This window comes from Magallana gigas, chromosome 6, assembly GCF_963853765.1.
Source record: "Magallana gigas chromosome 6, xbMagGiga1.1, whole genome shotgun sequence".
Classification (NCBI taxonomy): domain Eukaryota; kingdom Metazoa; phylum Mollusca; class Bivalvia; order Ostreida; family Ostreidae; genus Magallana; species Magallana gigas.
In genome coordinates, this window is record NC_088858.1 from 12,752,588 (window position 1) to 12,771,063 (window position 18,476).

General features: G+C 35.5%; 1 protein-coding gene across 1 annotated transcript in view; it reads left to right on the forward strand.

Annotated features, from left to right (window-relative positions):
• Positions 1 to 18,476, forward strand: part of LOC105346311 (usherin) — a 52,523-nt gene that overhangs the window by 6,334 nt on the left and 27,713 nt on the right. Inside the window, exons 3-24 of the mRNA XM_066087197.1 lie at positions 125 to 257; positions 437 to 500; positions 817 to 1,087; positions 2,642 to 2,823; positions 3,126 to 3,344; positions 3,440 to 3,533; positions 3,762 to 4,088; positions 4,233 to 4,428; positions 4,870 to 5,529; positions 7,171 to 7,369; positions 8,007 to 8,170; positions 8,402 to 8,551; positions 8,801 to 9,292; positions 9,432 to 9,634; positions 10,611 to 10,853; positions 11,426 to 11,570; positions 11,762 to 11,989; positions 12,280 to 12,411; positions 14,785 to 14,930; positions 15,463 to 15,676; positions 16,054 to 16,089; positions 17,987 to 18,364. Of these exons, the coding sequence (XP_065943269.1) occupies positions 125 to 257; positions 437 to 500; positions 817 to 1,087; positions 2,642 to 2,823; positions 3,126 to 3,344; positions 3,440 to 3,533; positions 3,762 to 4,088; positions 4,233 to 4,428; positions 4,870 to 5,529; positions 7,171 to 7,369; positions 8,007 to 8,170; positions 8,402 to 8,551; positions 8,801 to 9,292; positions 9,432 to 9,634; positions 10,611 to 10,853; positions 11,426 to 11,570; positions 11,762 to 11,989; positions 12,280 to 12,411; positions 14,785 to 14,930; positions 15,463 to 15,676; positions 16,054 to 16,089; positions 17,987 to 18,364 (4,876 nt within the window). The remainder of the gene's footprint in view (positions 1 to 124; positions 258 to 436; positions 501 to 816; positions 1,088 to 2,641; positions 2,824 to 3,125; positions 3,345 to 3,439; positions 3,534 to 3,761; positions 4,089 to 4,232; positions 4,429 to 4,869; positions 5,530 to 7,170; positions 7,370 to 8,006; positions 8,171 to 8,401; positions 8,552 to 8,800; positions 9,293 to 9,431; positions 9,635 to 10,610; positions 10,854 to 11,425; positions 11,571 to 11,761; positions 11,990 to 12,279; positions 12,412 to 14,784; positions 14,931 to 15,462; positions 15,677 to 16,053; positions 16,090 to 17,986; positions 18,365 to 18,476) is intronic.

Sequence of the window (18,476 nt, forward strand, 5' to 3'; positions counted from 1 at the left end):
AATATGATTTTTAAACATGTTATCATGAATATTGCTTAAATAGGGCACCACTAGACTTTATAACACTATTTCAAATTTTCATATACTTTTTGATAGATAAAAATGGTTTTTAACATTTTTCCAGGTGTATAAGACCAGTTTGAGTTTTTACATTAATGGAGTTCGGCCTGGCTTTTTACCTGTAGAGACCTTTGTCTTTGGCAGCCAGGTCAAGGACAGTGCTCAAGGTCAAAGTAGAATTGGACAAAGTATCACAGGTTGAACATTTACATTGATAACAAAAACTGTAATATTACACATTGATAAACATGTCTGAATCTTTTTTTTTTTCATAAGTTTTAACTAATTTTTTTTGTATGGAATAAATGAAGTAATTACCGGTACATTATCCATCTGAAAACACATTAAACATGTTATCAAATAATGATAATTTCAGGAGCAAACCAGTTTCTTGGACGACTTCAAGATTTCAAGTTTTTTGCAGAGACATTGACTAATAGGTAATTTATAACCCTCGACTTCAAGTTCTTTTTTTTTTTTTTTTTAACAAAAGTTTTCCTAAAAGTTTCTTTGTAGGCTTATTTTTTCTCTCTAAAAAGCCAATTTAAGAGATTTCTATAAAACATGTATTAATTAACAGCTTTATTTTATTAGGATATGTTATAGGCCACTTTCTGATATTGTTTACTTACATTTGTCAACAAACCTATTGTTTAAAAACAGTCTACAAAATTGAAATACCGGGTATTAAATTCCACATCAAACCATGTTATTAATAGCACAGTATACCTATTATAACTCTTTGAACATTATCAGGGAGATTCAAGAACTGTACAGTGGTACCTTGCCGGGGGTCAGAGTTCAGACTGAGTGTCGTTGTCAAGCCTCCCACCCCCGCATCAAACCTCAGCTGGAGCACTACTGTATTGCTAATGGGGTCGACGACGCTGACAATGACGCAGTACTCAGACTCAACTCAGAGGCTCACAATCTCGAGTTTGTCAATGACGGGGACAGCAACACGTACTGGATCTCTCAATTTCAGAATAACATCGAACTCACGATTGATCTGCAGGATGATTTTCAGGTGATTCTTCTATGGGGTCCAGGGCATATACTGGTAGAGCTAAGGGGAGCCAACTCATATATTGACTGACATTTCTAACTGTACTGTATGTATACAGTGTATGACTGTATGTATACAGTTAAAGTGTCAGTAACGTGTTATTAATTAGGGCCCCGCAAGAATTTGCGGGTGCCCTATAGTAATCACTCTGTCCGTCCGTCCTTCTGTCCGTCTGTCCGTCTGTCACTCTTCTGTCCACAAATTTCCTGTTTTTTTCTAATAACTTTTTTTATGGTTGCCCAATCAAGTTCAAATTTGGTATGGTAGTTCAGTAGGCAGAAATACATATTTTGATGCTAAGTTTGGTTCTCTATGTCTTTTGGTTTGGAGCTGGGGTAGTGGGGTAGATTCCTAACTATGCACAAGAAAAATGGGCTAAGAGAGATAACTGCTGAGAATGAATGGGCAAAGAGAGATAACTGCTGAGAATCATGGAAGGCTGTGCAATATTTTTCCTTTGGGATTAATTAACCTTCCACAGGAAGAAAATCCTAAGCTTTATCTTTATCTGTCACATTGAGATTAATTACTGCACTGCCTGTGTCTGCAAATGAACTTTGTTTTGAAGTTAAGGTCAATTTTGAATGATGTGTAGTATTGTGTACATTTTTTGAAATATGGATTTAAAATATAATATTCATATTTTATTTTGGTTAAAATACCGTACACAATGATTTATAATAATTTTATTGAATAGAGGCAAAGCCTAGGTATGATTGCATTGGTATCAATTCTTTGTTTTTTTAACAAATTTTATTTCATCCCATGTTAACCCCCTTTATCCCGTGGATATGACTCATTGGATATTTTCTTGATATCCCGCAGTTGTGACTTTACAATGGGATTTGCCTAGGCATAATGAAGTAAAATAATGTAGAGTTTTATAAACAGTGTAAACATTGATTGCGGTGTATAAAATATGGGATAAATAGAATCTCATGATTTGTAGTATAATATGATTTTTATCCAACTTGTGTGTTTTATCCCCTCACTAAGGCTCAAGAAAAAAACACTTTTAATTGTTGGATGAAAATCATATCCAACTACAAATCACGAGATCCTATATATTCCAGTTCTTTACATCTTCTGCCGGGCATTTATTTTTCATCATTGTTAATATAAAGAGGATGGAATTCAAATTTTTTTTCACTTCTCTATATTAATTGTCATAGCGGGGCCCTTCCTGACTGGTCAGTTTTCTAGTTTTAATTATTTATCACTCAGCTCCTAAAAAAGGTTACTCAATATTGAATCTATTGAATCGATCAATTACCAGATAATTACTAATTAAGATCAATAATTTGTCAAGAATATCAACACTAATTGCTAACTGTTAATTGCATACGAGCTAGTATATTGCAGTTCAGATAAATTTTGCATTAGCTATTTCATGATAAAGTAAAATTGAAAATATTTGTTTTAAATAAATACATTATGTATTATGAAAATTATGATAGAAAAATATTTTCTTATACCAACGTGGTGTATTTCTTTAGTCCATCCCTATTTTTTCAGGTGTTTTTCCTGAATCTTCAATTCTACAGTCCTCTTCCCCGGGCTGTCCTGATTTCTCGTGAGATTGATGGGAGCTGGGAGGCATGGCAGATGTACGCTACAGACTGTCAGAGTTACTACGGACAGACGGACAATGGCCCACTCCCCCAACCCAACTCTGTCAACTGCCTGCGGTTTAAAAGGTCAGTTGAATAATTTTCTATCCTCCAGATGTATCTTAGTGTATTTTTTTGTAAATGAGCCTAGCCCTGTTCTGAAAGGGGGAAAGTATATATAAAGTTGCATTGCATGGGAAAAATTATGGATGGAGCTTTTTTCTTTGACTTGTAGCATAAACAATTTTTTTTACTTCTTTTGAACCTATCAATCTGTTGACATCTGAATGTCAATGAGTTATCTTTTCAGAGTTTTTATTTTTTATAATCACTTTGAAGAATACCTGTTGTTTTCTTATATAAATTTGCAGTTTAACTTTCAATTTTAGAGATGCTGATAATACCCATTACTCCAAGGGAAACATAACATTCAGTCTGCTGGCTGCTGAACCAGTATTGAGGCCTGGGATTGATGACTTTTATGGAAAACCAAAGCTGAAGGAGTTTGTGAGAGCCTCGAAAGTTCGCATCAGAATGCAGGACCACCAACTTGTGACCAGCCTCAGACATGAGTACTTTGGAGTCTATGAGTTCATTGTCAATGGAAGGTTGGTATTTGTATCAGATGTTGTAATTCGGACACTTCTGTAGTGAGATTGACTATGTGGAGAATTAATCATTTTCATCTTTTTCTGTTTTGTAGGTGTAACTGTCATGGCCACGCCTACACATGTGACAGTCACACCAGGCCCTATACATGTAACTGTCTCCCAGAGAGTTTCACCCAAGGAAAGAAGGTCTGATCCAAATGATCAAAATTCATGTTCTCAATTTTGGAATCTCAACTGCTTTGACTTTGTTCTTGATTAATTCATTTACACTTAATTACTAATACAGTAGCTGAAAGATATAGTGTCTATAATCGTAGCTTTTTCATACCTGCGAACTCTTATGCACTTTGTGGGTCACAGATACAAAATGACATGATTACCTGCCACAACAGCTCACCTGCCCTTTTTCTGTAGTGTGAAGAGTGCCAGCCCCTGTACAACAATAAGCCTTACCTTGACGGTGACCTGGTCAACTCCTATAACTGTAAGCCATGTGAATGTCACAACCACTCCAGCAGCTGTGTCTACAATGCCAGCCTTGACCTATTTCCCGATGACCATGACCTTGGGGGTGGGGGAGTGTGTGAGAACTGCCAGGACTTTACTGCTGGTCAGTTCTGTGAGACCTGCATTCCCTTGTACTTCAGACCAATAGGAAAGAGTAAATATGACCCTGATGTCTGTGTCCCATGCCAATGTAGTGAGGCTGGGGTCAAAGGTGATGACCTTGATTGTGTCAAGGTTAGTGAATTTGGTGTCGTTTCAATCATAAAGTACTTCTTAACTTGTGTGTGAGAGCAGTTTATTGGGAAAAAATTACATGAAGATTTACAGAAAGCAGAATTATATATGTTGAAGTCATTGTGAAAATTTTAACTTGATTAGGATGGAGGTCAATGTCAGTGCAAGGCCAACACAGGTGGGCGACAGTGTAACATTTGCCGGTCCGGCTTTTACAATCTCCTGGGATCCAACCCCAATGGATGTGAGAACTGTTCCTGTGTCACTGAGGGCACAGTCAATGGAGATGTGTCGTGTGATTCCAAAACAGGCACCTGTAACTGCAAACAGAACACTAGAGGTATGACAACAGTGACATCAAATTTAAAATTATTTAATTTAAAGTAAATATCTGAATGATTGACATGAAGACAAAGATAGTATGTGAATTAAAATTGTGTTTTTAGTTAGAAAATTTATGAATTCTTGCATACATAATACTGTAGATTGGCAAATAATCATGATGGTTTTTATTTCACTATGTTCGCGATTTATCGTTTTTCCTCTAAATTAAACCCATCGTAAATATTATGAGTTTTTTTAAAACGTGTTAATGCTTATACTTTGATCAACTGGTTTTTTTGAAGCGTGAAATTAAAACCATCGCGATTGGTACTTTTTGATAAATTGTGAAATTTTAACACTGTGGAAGTAAAACGACTTACAGTATGTTAAAGGTCTTTCTTTGATTCATGTATGAATATATAATACATTTATGAATTAAATCTTTTGTAATTTAAAGGAGCCAAATGTGCAGACTGTATGCATGGTTACTTCAACCTAACATCAGACAACCCCCTAGGGTGTTCTCCTTGTGAGTGTAACCCCCAGGGGTCGACTTCCCAGTTTTGTGACCCTGTGTCCGGTCAGTGTCAATGCAAGGACCGGGTCACAGGTCGCCGGTGTGATGAGTGTATTGATAGCTTCCAGAACTTTGACCAAGGCTGTGTAAAGTGCAACTGCAGCTCTCTTGGGACAATTCAAGGGACAGTGTGCGACAAGACAACCGGACAGTGTGTGTGTAAAGAAAACGTACAAGGGCTGGCCTGTGATGAATGCAAGGAAGGCAGTTTTGGGTTCGGAATGTCTGCATCATTAGGATGTCAGTCATGTATATGTGAATTGGCAGGGACAGTTAATAGTTCAGCAGTGTGTGACAGAAAGACTGGGAAGTGCTTGTGTAAGAAGAATGTGGTAGGGACCAGTTGTAACCAGTGCAGTGGGAATACGTTTGGACTGAGTATAAACAACACCGACGGCTGCGAGCCTTGTAACTGTGATCCCTCAGGAACCAAGGGAGGTAATGTCAGTCATCCAGATGATTTATCATGTGACCAGAATACTGGAGACTGCTCCTGTCTGGCCAACAGAGTGGGGCGACGATGTGACAACTGTGCACAAGGTACAACTGCACTAAGATTTTGATTTTTGTAATGCCTGGCAGTATGGCGTCTAAGACCTGCTGGTCATTTAACTTGTTTGTATGCTAGAAGTTAGGTGATTTTCATAAATCTTATCAGTGAATTTATACCAGTAAGTTAAAAAAAATGAAGAATTTAAATCAAGAAGTAGTTCTTTTATTTCATACCGGTATATAGCCCTCTCCGATTTTTTATATCTGATGTTTACTGGAGAGGGCAACCTCTCTCCTACCCCCAGAGTTTCCCCCTCCAAAACAGGAGAGGGCTACATTATTGCAGCTATAATTTCATACACAAGGACTTGTACTATTTTGAGTACACTTGGATTGCTTTAAAGTGAAATCTTTCAGTGACTTATGTGTCGGGTTAAGTTTAGATTTAGGACTGATATTTTGAAATAATTTCAAAAAAGTGTTTCCAACTAAATCTTCTTGCTGATGTTAATTTTAAGAAGCACTACACAAAACTTAAGACTTTAAAAGTACCTAGTAGCCCATACAAATGAACTGATATTGATATTCAGATGTTCATATCATACCCTTTGCAAACAAAGTTAGATGGAAGGTATATTTGGTCTTTCTCATGCACAATCTGTAAATCTGACATTTTGATGAAAAACATTACATGTATCAGTAAAATATCCTAGGTTGGTAATAACTTGAGAATGTATCATGACCCATGGAATCAAGATTATTGAAGAAGAAGGTGAAGGTCACATAATAATACATGTATCTTAATTTTTGTCTGGTTTACGGCTTTGTTGAAAAGAATCACCAGAAACTCTAATTGTTGGGTGTTATCATGGTTGCACATAACCTCAGTGAAATATATACATAAATGCGGTTTATGAACCTGAACTGAGGTCATTTTGATTCATCTTCAATACAAGAATAATTATGCCCCCTTAAGAGGAGGAGAGAGCATATTGCTTTGCTGCTGTCTGTCAGTCGGTCGGTAGGTTTAATTAGTCCATCATCTGATTCAGTTTCTGTTCATTTTCGCCACAAAGGTTACACCTACTGAAATGAAATTTAGTATATAGATTATAAGAATAAAAATAATCCATAAGACTAGGTCAAGTTTTAATTTGGGTACAATTAAGCAAGTTCTGACTTATGCCCCTTAGACTGCGAAAAATTCCAATTATTTGCAGTTTCTGTAAACTTTGCAGTTTCTGTTCATTTTCTTCAGAGAAATTGCACCTACTAGAATGAAATTTGGTATGCAGATTTATTTTATGAATATCTAAGACAAGTTCGATTTTGGATATGATCAAGCACATTTTGACAGATAATGCCCTTGGACTTTAAAAAATTCCAATTATTTGCAGTTTCCATTCATTTCCTTCGTAGAGGTTGCACTTACTGAAATGAAATTTGAATTGCAGATTTATCATAAAAAACATCTAGGTCGAGTTCGATTTTAGGTATGATTGATTAAGTTTTGACAGAGTTATGCCCTTGGACTTCGAAAAATAGCAATTATTTGCAGTTCCTGTTCATGTTCTTCACAAGTCCTCAAAGGGGGGGGGCATAAATGTTTCAAAAGTTTCACAGACATCTCTTGTTTTTAAATTAAAGATTGCCCAAGAGGGTTTTAGTTCCACTGTTTCTATTTACCAGGATATTTCACTCGACTGGAGCCGGGTGGGGGTTGTCAGAGTTGTGGATGTAACTTCTATGGCTCCCTGCCCGAGACATTGTCGCTGTGTGATACGCTGACCGGCCAGTGTCAGTGCAAGAAGGGCAACTCAGGGATCACCGGTCTAAACTGTAACGAGTGCCAGGAGGGATTCTTCAATTTCAATAACCAAGATAAAGGGTATGTGCACAAAGAATTGTGTCAAAATTTTCATGAATGTTTTTGGTTATGTCACCCAAACAATTGCTTCAAATTTTAATCATTTTTTTTCTCAGTAGATACTACTCAATTTTAAATAGAAAATTAAGCCAAAAGCAAATTAAAATTGATTTAAGGTGGAATAACACACCTAGAAAAAGTCACTCAAATTAAAAAAAGATGCACCTCAAAAAGTCACGCAAATTAACAGTAAATTATTTGATTATGAAAGATGTAATGATAAATAAACTGTATACATGTCAAATAAGTGAAAAATTTGCAGTTTGGGGATAAAAATTGAATATCTAAAAAATTCAAATTGGTAAGTAACAACAAAAGCCCCTGCAATATTCGAACTTGGAATGTACAGATCACAAGCCTGACACTTTACCCACTAGACTATTGAGTAAGTTACATGTTGCCGTAGATAAAATCCTTTTAATAAAAAGAAATGTCGTTTCGATCAGAGGTCAGCTAGCCATTTTTTGATGATGTGTTATTCCACCTTAAATTGAGCATTTGCTCTTTGCCCTAATGAATATCTGTCATAATTCAAATTTTAAGGATACATGTATTAAATGTATAGAACAGGCATCTAGCACTGTGAATTTTTTGACAGGTGTACTGCCTGTGATTGTGAGATGGCAGGGAGCATGAACCTGACCTGTGACCCCCTCACAGGAAGCTGTTTTTGTAAACTGTTTGTCGAAGGTCGGAGGTGTGACCTGTGTATCCCGGGAGCCAGCTATCTCAGCAGCAAAAACCCCTATGGATGCAGTAAAGGTCAGTCACAACAAGTCCAAATGTTGATTTTTAAGTAATTTAGGTTAACGATTGTTATGTATTAACAAAGTTTCTCATAAAAGTACTGTATATACAGTCTAGAAAGAAAAACAAAATGTACCAGTTCAGTGAGTTCACCAACTTTTCTGACATCCAGCTGATCTATATATGTTGACTATAAAAACTTCGTCTACTTAGCTTTTTGTTCATATTCTTGTGTTGGAATGTTAGAACCAGATCAACAGCCACCACCCGAGCACCACCAGAACAGCTCCACTGAATTGTGGCTGAAGTGGAAGGAACCAGACTACCCTAATGGTGTCATCAAAGAATACAGACTGTTCAGAAACGGCACCCTCATTTTCACTGACAACTCTTCAAGTGAGTAAAAATTCAGAACTTATCATTTAGCTGGCATAAATGTACGCATTACCAGTATCATTACCTCTAAATAATGAATTTTCTATGAGCTTTGAATATTTGATATTTTGGTCTGCATACTTTGCCTATGTTTGATCAGGTCATGTCTGCATCTATGATATAATATGCTTGAGACAGTAGCGAAAATCTGATTTTTTTTAGTAACCCACTATCTGCTATTAACAATGTTCAACTCTCTGTCTTTGATAGACATGACATATCAAGACTCGGGGCTGTCACCATACACAAGATACACCTACATTGTGGAGGCCAACAATGACTTTGGATCTACCCATAGTTCTCCTGTGACCTTCATGACCTTACCAGGACCACCAACGGGAATTGTCTACGTGACCGTTAGCGATATCCAGTCGACATCAGCCAGGTTTGCCTGGATCTTTCCAGCAAAATTAAATGGACCTCTTGCCAACTTCAGTCTGGTGACTCTGAAACCTAGTCAACCCACGGTGCGGCAACAACACTGGACGGGGATTGATAATAAGACAAAAATCACAGGCCTCGTTCCATTCACGAACTACACGGTGTATGTGGTGACTTGTAGTGAAGGAGGGTGCCTGGACAGCTGGCCCCTCATCTTCATCACTAAGTCTGCTCTCCCCACAGGAATGGCACCACCCACAGTTACCACTGTGTCCTCCTCAAAATTAAATGTCACATGGAAACCACCTGCTCAGAGCAATGGTAATGGTCAAAATTTATTATCACAAGTTCACAAAGAAGTCTTCGCAAGCCGAATTTCATATTAGTAAATTACTATAAAGAACTTTTAATTAGCTGATTCATATTAATTTTATATATTTTTTATTACTTTTCTCACCAGGAATTATTATATTCTATGAGCTGTGGATAAGAGGTGCACTAAAGAAAGATGGAACTAGAAATCCAACACAGATGAGAATCTTCCACCCAAGCGGGCAGTATAATCCTCGCCCCACTTTGTCCCCACAGGAAACTGCCTTACCCCCACCAGATACAGAATTTCTAGTGCAAGGTCTGGAACCTTACACAGTGTATGAGTTTCAGGTACAGAGACATGGGGATATTTAAACACTCATTTTTTATCAAAAGAATGTGACTTTTCTCATTTATTCATACTTTTAGAACATTTATCTTTTTTCAATAGCAAGAAAGTATTGCATGTTTTGTTTAATCCCCATTAATGCAATATAATATTTCTTGACAAGAACTTGTCTTTTAATGTTCTATGTTGAATATGTTGTTAATTACCTAAAAGGTCTTAGTTGCAAAAATTTCTTGCCACGGGTCAGTTTTTCTCTAAATCTGCTCTATCGTGAAATAAGGTTGTTACAAATAAAAGGTGGTTTACAGTTAAAATTTTGTATTGAATCATTCTAGCATTTTGCAATTTTTTTATGAGCTTGCATCAGCTATTGCCCAACGATAAAGAAGGCTAAATTCTGTCTAGAAGTTTGTTGAATAATTGATGAATAATTATTCTCTTTCTGTTCCAACTTTATTTTACAGTTTTTTGCAATAGGTAATACTGTGTAGCCGGTAATTTTGGCAATTATCCAATTTTCGCTTTTTTAGCTATCTCTTTTAAATTGCAAATTATTGAATATGCAGACATTATACTCATTATTATTTTCTACAAGAAACTTTTTCTAGCGCAAAAAATGACTGACGCAAATTAAAAATGCTACACATTTTTCCTATTTTCGCAGATTTTGTGACACACCAAAAAAAACATGATATACAGAATAGAATTCAGTTCAGCAACGTTTGTAGTGTCTCCAGGGAGCAGCTGCAAGAAGTCTTGTCTTCCTTGACTTTCTTAGCTGCCTGCTATAATGCTAAATACATAATTTTATTATTGCTGTGCAGCATTTCTGCCTACACAATGCATATTATTTATGACACATATCTATATAGTTATCAAGCCCATATTTTTGTGAGTGAGTTTGGTTAAATGGTCAACAAAAACATCCGCTAGATATAAAAAAAACACCAAATCAAAACTATTTTGAATTTTCTAAAGGTTCTGGCAGAGAATGACATTGGAAAGACGGCCAGCCCCTGGGTGTCAGAGAGAACGGGAGAAGCCCCACCCCTCTCCACCCCCAGCCCTGTAGTCTATCCTGTCAGTCACTCCCAGCTGGAGCTACAGTGGAGCCCTCCTACTGAGGACCAGGCACGGGGGATCATCACCACTTACAGGGTCTATTTCTACGCCAAGAATGACCTTAACACAAACCCATATGCCCCTCCATACCTGTGGAAAGTATGAATTTTAAGAAAGCATAATAGTTGCCTCTTTTAACTTTAATAATTTTCATGATTTATTTTTCACAGTTTTCATGATCATTAATTTATCACAAAAATAAAAACATTTAGAAATTATTTCATTGATTGCCCTCAAATAAAATTAAACGCCAAAATAACTTACTTAAATAAAAAAAAAAAAGAACAACATTAACTACATTTTCGCAAATTTGTAGCGCATGAAAAATATACCTTGATGTATTAAAAAAACATGATAAAATAATGAATATGAGCTGCAATTTTCATGTTGAAATTCTTTTTGAAGAAAATGTTATTTTCTACAAAAATCGATCTGCTATATATTCCTTATAAGTGAAATCTTTTTCCTGACAAAAATGAATGATTTTTTCAAATCTTATTTATTATGAAAGTTTAAGTTACAGGCAGACTTATCATACTAGCAGGTTTTTGCAACAAAATAAAATTCTAAAAAATACAGCTCTGATGCTTTAAACAGCTTGGACAACTAAATACATTATTTGGTACTATATTTATTTGTTCAATTATTTAAAATGTTTATTTTTTTTCCAGTTGGTCAGTGTCTCTGGTGAAGCATCTCGTACACACATGATAGGTGATCTAGAACCGTACCAGAACTACACATTCAAACTGGGAGTGTGTAACTCTGAGGGGTGTGTCAACTCTTCACAGACATACGGAACAACTCAGGAAGATGGTCTGTTCACATTTATATATCCCTTTTTTATGAAATCAATCCTTAAAAAAAAAAACAACACTTACATCAAGCAATAGAATCTTTTCTTTCAATGTTTGTTTATATGGGTGTAAGGGTTGAGGGCAATTCTGAAATGAAAATACATTCTGCAATGCAAATTCTTTTTGAATTTAAGTTTCTATATATTTCAGTCCCAGCTGGCTTGTATAAGCCCAAGTTCTTCAGTGCGAACTCCAGCATGATTCGTTTGACCTGGGAGGAGCCAGCCAGCCTCAATGGACCAGCTCCCCTGTACTCAGTGGAGAAGACGGTCCCCTCCCTCAATTACCCACCCTTAGTGGTGCAGGGCACCAGATTCCCAGGGGGAGGGTACTACCTTTTCCCACCGGATATCATTCCACCCAATGTAGCCTATACTGGTAAGTATCAATTGGGTCACACATCACAATAGTTTTATTCTTGGACTTGAATATATTGCAGAGTTTTCTTTTTGTCATTTTTGTCAAAATATTGAGGTTTTCATTTCACTAATGTTTGTTGGTTGTAAATGTCAAGGTCAAAATTGTATGATCAATATAACAATGAAGGTCATTTTCAAGGTCAAATCAATTTAATCCTAAAATACATGTAACTTTTTAATTTGTCCGCAACAGGGTTTGTATTGTGGTCCATATACATGTATATGATTGTGAAAATTCTTTTTTGACAGGGATTCGGTTGAAGTTTAAGACGGGGCAGAAAGATGGTCTGCTGTTGTTTGCTGCATCAGCTGGGCGACAAGAGGAGTTTCTGGTTCTACAGTTCAAGATGGGCAGACCATCATTTTTATTTGATCCTCAGGGTGGGTGTTACATTAAAATATAGTTACTATATAACTTTATAGTGTTATATGTGTATCTAAAAGGGTGACAGAACTTTTAGCTGATACCCACATAATGCAATTAGTAACCGAATTATTTTTCCTGTACTAGTCATTATATTTTAGATTGTTTGTTAGTAAAAATATGGTAATAAATATGCTGTTCATAGAAGCTTGGACTTTCTGTGGGATGTTACTATCTAGTTTGCTCATCAAAACAAGCTGTCAGATATTGACCTCCTTTCTTCTAATTCGCCAAGAGATGCTCATTAATATTCATAGACTGTCAAAACCGGGAAGTTGTTTGCCAAGATCTGCACTGCTGTGTGAAATTGACGCTGTTTCAGTGAAATATACATCCCTGTGTGAAGTCGAGTGTCATTGCGTTCAATATATTCATATCTATTAGCCAATGACTGGGCAGTTAACCATGAGTAGACCCCGCCTTCATCAAATCGAAGTTTGTCACTTACTGCCCAAAGTCCAAGCTCCTGTTAAAACGGTTCTAAAATGTATTTAAAACAAAATTCATTTGGAAAAAAATGTGCTGAATATTATCAACAAAAGAAAATTAATTTACTTATTCTGGAATCAACATGAAAAAATTCAATTTGCAGAAAATACCTACAACAAATAAACATCACAGTAAAAAAAAAATGGAATTACAGCAAATTACAGAATACCGGTAGTAGCTTGTTGGATTGCTCAATAGGGTATTCAGTTTGGTCAGCAAGGTATCACTTCAGGTTTAAATCAAGGTCCTGTGGTTACCCAAGTTTAGATTGTTATTTTGCACTCAACCCATTCATTTTGCACAAAGAAAACCTCTAGAACACTCTCTCCTATTGTTAGCTATTCTATTCATAGACTTTTAAGGTGCCTCACTACACTGTGAAATAGTTTCCCAAATCAGCAGAAAATTACTTGATTATGACAGAAAGCATGATGGATAAAAAGTAAATATGTCAAATAGGCGAAAAAATGTACAATTTTAGATAAAAAATGATGTTTTCAAAAATTTCATTCAGTAAACATAAACAAAAGCCCCAGGTGGATTCGAACTCATGACCTGCGGTTCACAAGTCTGATATTTTAACCACTGAGCTATGAAAATATACATCTGAATCGACTGATACAAACAGTTTAACAAAACATTTAAATCGCCATCTTGTGACGTAGTGTCTTAAAAAGTATAAGTCTCGGTGTAGTGAAGTACCTTAAAAAGAATGTTCACCTGAACAGCACTGGATTCTATAGAGCATCAATTCTGCTTGGAGTAATTTGAATTTTGTTTTTCAAAAAATGTAATTCAAAATTCTGAAGAAACAAACAAAAGAGAAAAGCATAACCTTAAAAAGGAGATATTTTTTTTCCTGCAAAAATTTCTTAGACATTTTGGTTCCCCAATTCGTGGTGCAACATACAGCACTAATAGTATTTTTTGTGCTGTGACTTCTTAATTAGTTCAAACTTTTATAGCAGAAATCTAGGATAACAGAGAGAAACAAAAAAGGCTCAAAATGTGCAAATGTTTACTAGATTAACTCACTTTATTGCTGTCATACCTGAGTAATCACATGACCTAGATTTAAACCTGATGTGATACCTTGCTGACCAAATTGAATACCCTATTGATCAATCTAGCAAGCTATTGAAAGCTCTACCGGTATTCTGTAATTCGCTGTAAAATTGCATTTTGGAAACTAAAGAATAACGAGACAAAGATTGTCATTTGGTTAATTATGGAATATTATACTATATCGTATACTTATAGAAAATATACCCTTTTCTGCCCTGTGCGATATACCCAGTAAATAAGAAATTCGCCCAGGGATGTGATATAAAGCCTAGGGATGTGATATAAGATTTTTATCAAACCCCTTTTCATTAATTATCGGCTATTATGATGTAGAGATCGATATGCGTCGTTCAACTCCGATCTCTGAGTATGACCTCAAATAGTACATCGACGTCAACTTGGTATACAAACAGCTGGAGCAAAGATTCCAGGGAAGTTTATCAGAGCTGGAACATATAGATTTGGAGCGAATTGTTAACAATAATCATTCATTACATGTTTTTTATTGTTTTTTTTTAATATTTTCTATAAGTATACGGTATAAAAATCATAACATGGCAATTTTTATATCGCATCCTATATTAGCCAGAAGTCGCTTTATATCAGAGGCTCTCGGGCTGATATACAGCGACCTCGAGCTAATATAGGATGCGATATAAAAATTGCCATGAAGTAATCTATATATGTATAATGACAAATATGATTATATATAAATAAACATGAAGTAGGTTCTGTAGAATGACGAGAGTTTCAGCTCAAACTTCCTGTTGCGACAGATTGTCCCAGCATTGTGGAGGTTGATTCATTCGCTGATAATGACCGCCTTTATACTGACGATCAGTGGCATAGTCTGATTGTGTTACGAGATAATGAGTTGGCAAGAATTGAGGTAGACCAGTTCAAAGGTCAGGTCAAGGGTGAAGTGTGAAGCACGCTGTGGCAGCATGTAGTTTTCAATGCAGTGTTTGATTGTGTGATTTTAGTCTAGCAAGAATAAATGGAGACTCATAAAAAGGTTGGGTTAATATGTTCAGACGAAAAATGAGAACTGGGGTCTTGTTTTGATTCCATTTATTCTTCGCATGTAAACAATTAAAAACATTTAATGCAGAAATGTATGTATCTCTCTAATGCATGTAACTGGTATGCAAAGACTCCATGTGAAAACTGGGACATTTTTTTTGGTCAAAACAGTGATCACATGAATATCAAGAGTGATTATGATTGGTGGTCAACATGAAACAATAATAGAGTCCTTTTCATTAAAGAAGAAAATAAAATCATGAACTGTGAAGACAAGTTGTTTTTTTCTCAGATATATTTGGGTTTTTTCTGTCTTTGAAAATAGTTCTTCCATCTTTTTCATTAGTTGACTTAACTATCAACTATGAAATGGTAAAATATGGAGGGCATTCCCAGTTTCCACATTTGCCACCTATATCTTTCTAAACTAGACCAGAGTGTTCACGTGGTTTTTGATTGGTGCACTGTTTGTGACAGATTGTGTTTCCAGGGTGACGCCCACCAATGACGAAGGTCTTCTGTACAATGACTACCGCTGGCATGAGTTGGTTGCCACGCGTGACGAACGAACAGCCTACATCTCTATTGATTCTATCTGGAAAGGTTTGATCCTCAATGAGATTTGTTCTTTCTTATTTCTTGGATGACTTAATTTCCATTTATGGTATGCTAGCTCTGGTCATATTACCATGCATGCATTCCACATGCTAGTTTATACAAGATACCACAGTCAAAGAATTTGATTTACCTATTACTTAAAGGTCATATGAAACGATTTTTAACACTATGATTTTCTTTCAAAAATACAAAGCTTTGTATAAGAAAATATTAAAATACGTGTAGTAAGATTTTTCTGCCTTTGCATTACTGAGAAAATACCGTAAAAACTCAGCACCTGTAAAAAATTGTTACCAGCTTATCGTTCTTGATTTTGTGGATTTATGACGTCCCACAGACTCTCCGATGTAAACAATGGATTAGAACTATTGTAATTTTACAGTAGTTTATCGATTTAATTTTAGCTATGTTTGCATATATGAACTTGTGTTTCTTTTCAGGTGAGATCATCTGATTTTGTAGTAGAGATGGTTTTGTTTTAATTGGTCGTTAATAAATAAAACTATCAGATTTTCAATATCATGATGAATATCCCGTACTGCAGTAAAAAATTAACAAAAGAAAATGTTCCACTATTAATAAATTGTCTTAAAAATTTTAAAACAGAAATTCCCTTTTATTATTCGAATATATAATAATTGAGCTTTACTGAAAGAGAATTAAAGCATTTTAATTCATTTTCATGTAATTTATTTCATCACAAAGAAAATATAAGGCAGGCCAATGAAATTGTTTGAGCCAGAGGCATTGTGTATTGTTTTTATTTAAAAGCGGCTGTAAAATACCGTTTTGATATTCTTAAATCTTATTTGAGAATTAGATCTATTGATAAATTCTAATTAATCTGGCCTATAAATTTCAGACATACGTCGGATATGTAGCAATATCTTTAGACAATACTTTGTGTACACGTGTTTTAACGTTTTATAAAATCAGATCGTGGAAATATGGCATAAGGATTAGAAATATACTGGTAGAATAAATCGGTTGCTTGATTAAAAATAAATGTGAATCAATGTGTAGAGAATCAACAGATTTTGAAGAGAGGGAGATAGAAGGTACATGTATCCGCGAGTAAACACCGAAAATCACTCATTCTCGAGTCTCCAAACTGTATAAGCACACGCTGTCAAATGAAAAACAACCCACATACGATTTAATTTCTTGAGAGAACATAAACTGCCGTTGTTGATTATTGTACGATTATATAAGTTTTAATATAATATAGTACGTTTTTCCTTTTAATCTACTGCAAAATGATAATGGATATTTGTATTCACTACAAAGCTTTATAAGGCAATTGGGTCTTACTGACGTCATAAGTACGGGAGGTAAGCCGCGTAGGTCGATGATCCTTTTCCCGATTGAGAAATTTTGATTGACTGTGGCGCTGATATTTTGCATAAAATATCAAAAAAACATTGTCAGTCATATTAAATAGGCACTTATGAACTCATTCCAGTATATAAGTCAATATGGTCAGGATATCGTTTCATATGACCTTTAATTTCCTACATTGTATATTGTGCATATTGAATTTCGATATAAACCCAAGATGTTGTTTTTACCCTGCTTAAGAGAGAGAAAGAAATGAATGAAGGAGAGAGAGATGTGAACGGAGGAGAAATGGGTTTCGTAATAGAGAGATAGAAAGATAATGAGAGAGAAGAGGCAATGCAATGCTCAACTTCCTGCTTTTATACACATTGTTCTTTCCCCAGCAATACCTCTCAAAACTAAATTCCATAAAAACTTTAAAATGAATGCTTTGTTGGAGCTGTACCGGTAAGTTTATTTGAAGTACTTTCATTGCTTAATGATTGATGACTTGTACCTTATCAGAAAATCATATGAATAATCCTTTCTATTCCCCTGTACTTGCTATTTTTCAATATAGTTTATATGTATGCAACATAATCCTTACTTGCAAACTTTAGAACTACATGTGCCATGTCAGCTGTTAATAAAAAATCATAAACGCAAATATAGCAGTGTGATAAGAAATCAAAAGGTGAATATCAATGAATATCATAAAACATATAGGATTTGATGCATGTGCATGTTTGCATGAACCATATAGATGTACCTGCATGCGAAGTTTGATGTGATTGAATTTAATTCACTAAATCATTGTATTACAATTTTACATTACTAATGATATATCAATGATCATTTTGGTAGCAGTTTATTAATTAGAATTCATAAATATCAATAGATGTATACTGGTATCTACCTTTGAAATATACAAATTAAGAAATTTTCATAAAATTAAATTTGCAAACAATAAAATTGCTATGAAATAAAGAAGTTTTTGTCCCTAACTTAAAAATTTTCAAGAATCTTATGCCTTAAAAGATGTAGAAAAAGATGAAACAAAATTTTACAATATTTTATCAGGGACAAAAACTAGCCATTGTACGACCGGGGCCGGCCCTCAAGGGACAGTTATTGGTCCAAGTACAGGGGTCTATGTTGGGGGTCTCCCTCACGACTACGTCATTCGCCGTGAAAATGCAAGTACTGACTCCCGCATGAAAGTGACCAGACAGTCATTTCAAGGTTGTATCAAAGACATCCAGATACTGCAGCAGATGTATCCTAAGGAGGTGTGGAAGACACTGGACTGGGCCAAGGCTCAGGCCAATGAGCTGACCTTTCTGAACTGGGAGGGGTGTCCTACCAATCTAGAATCTGGCATTCATTTTATGGGACAAGGTAAGACATTGCAATTGCAATTGTAAATTCCATCTGATTTAAATTTTGAAAATTCATTGCAGGTTGTCAGGAATTTTGTATAACACCATTTTATGCTGACATTATTTACAGT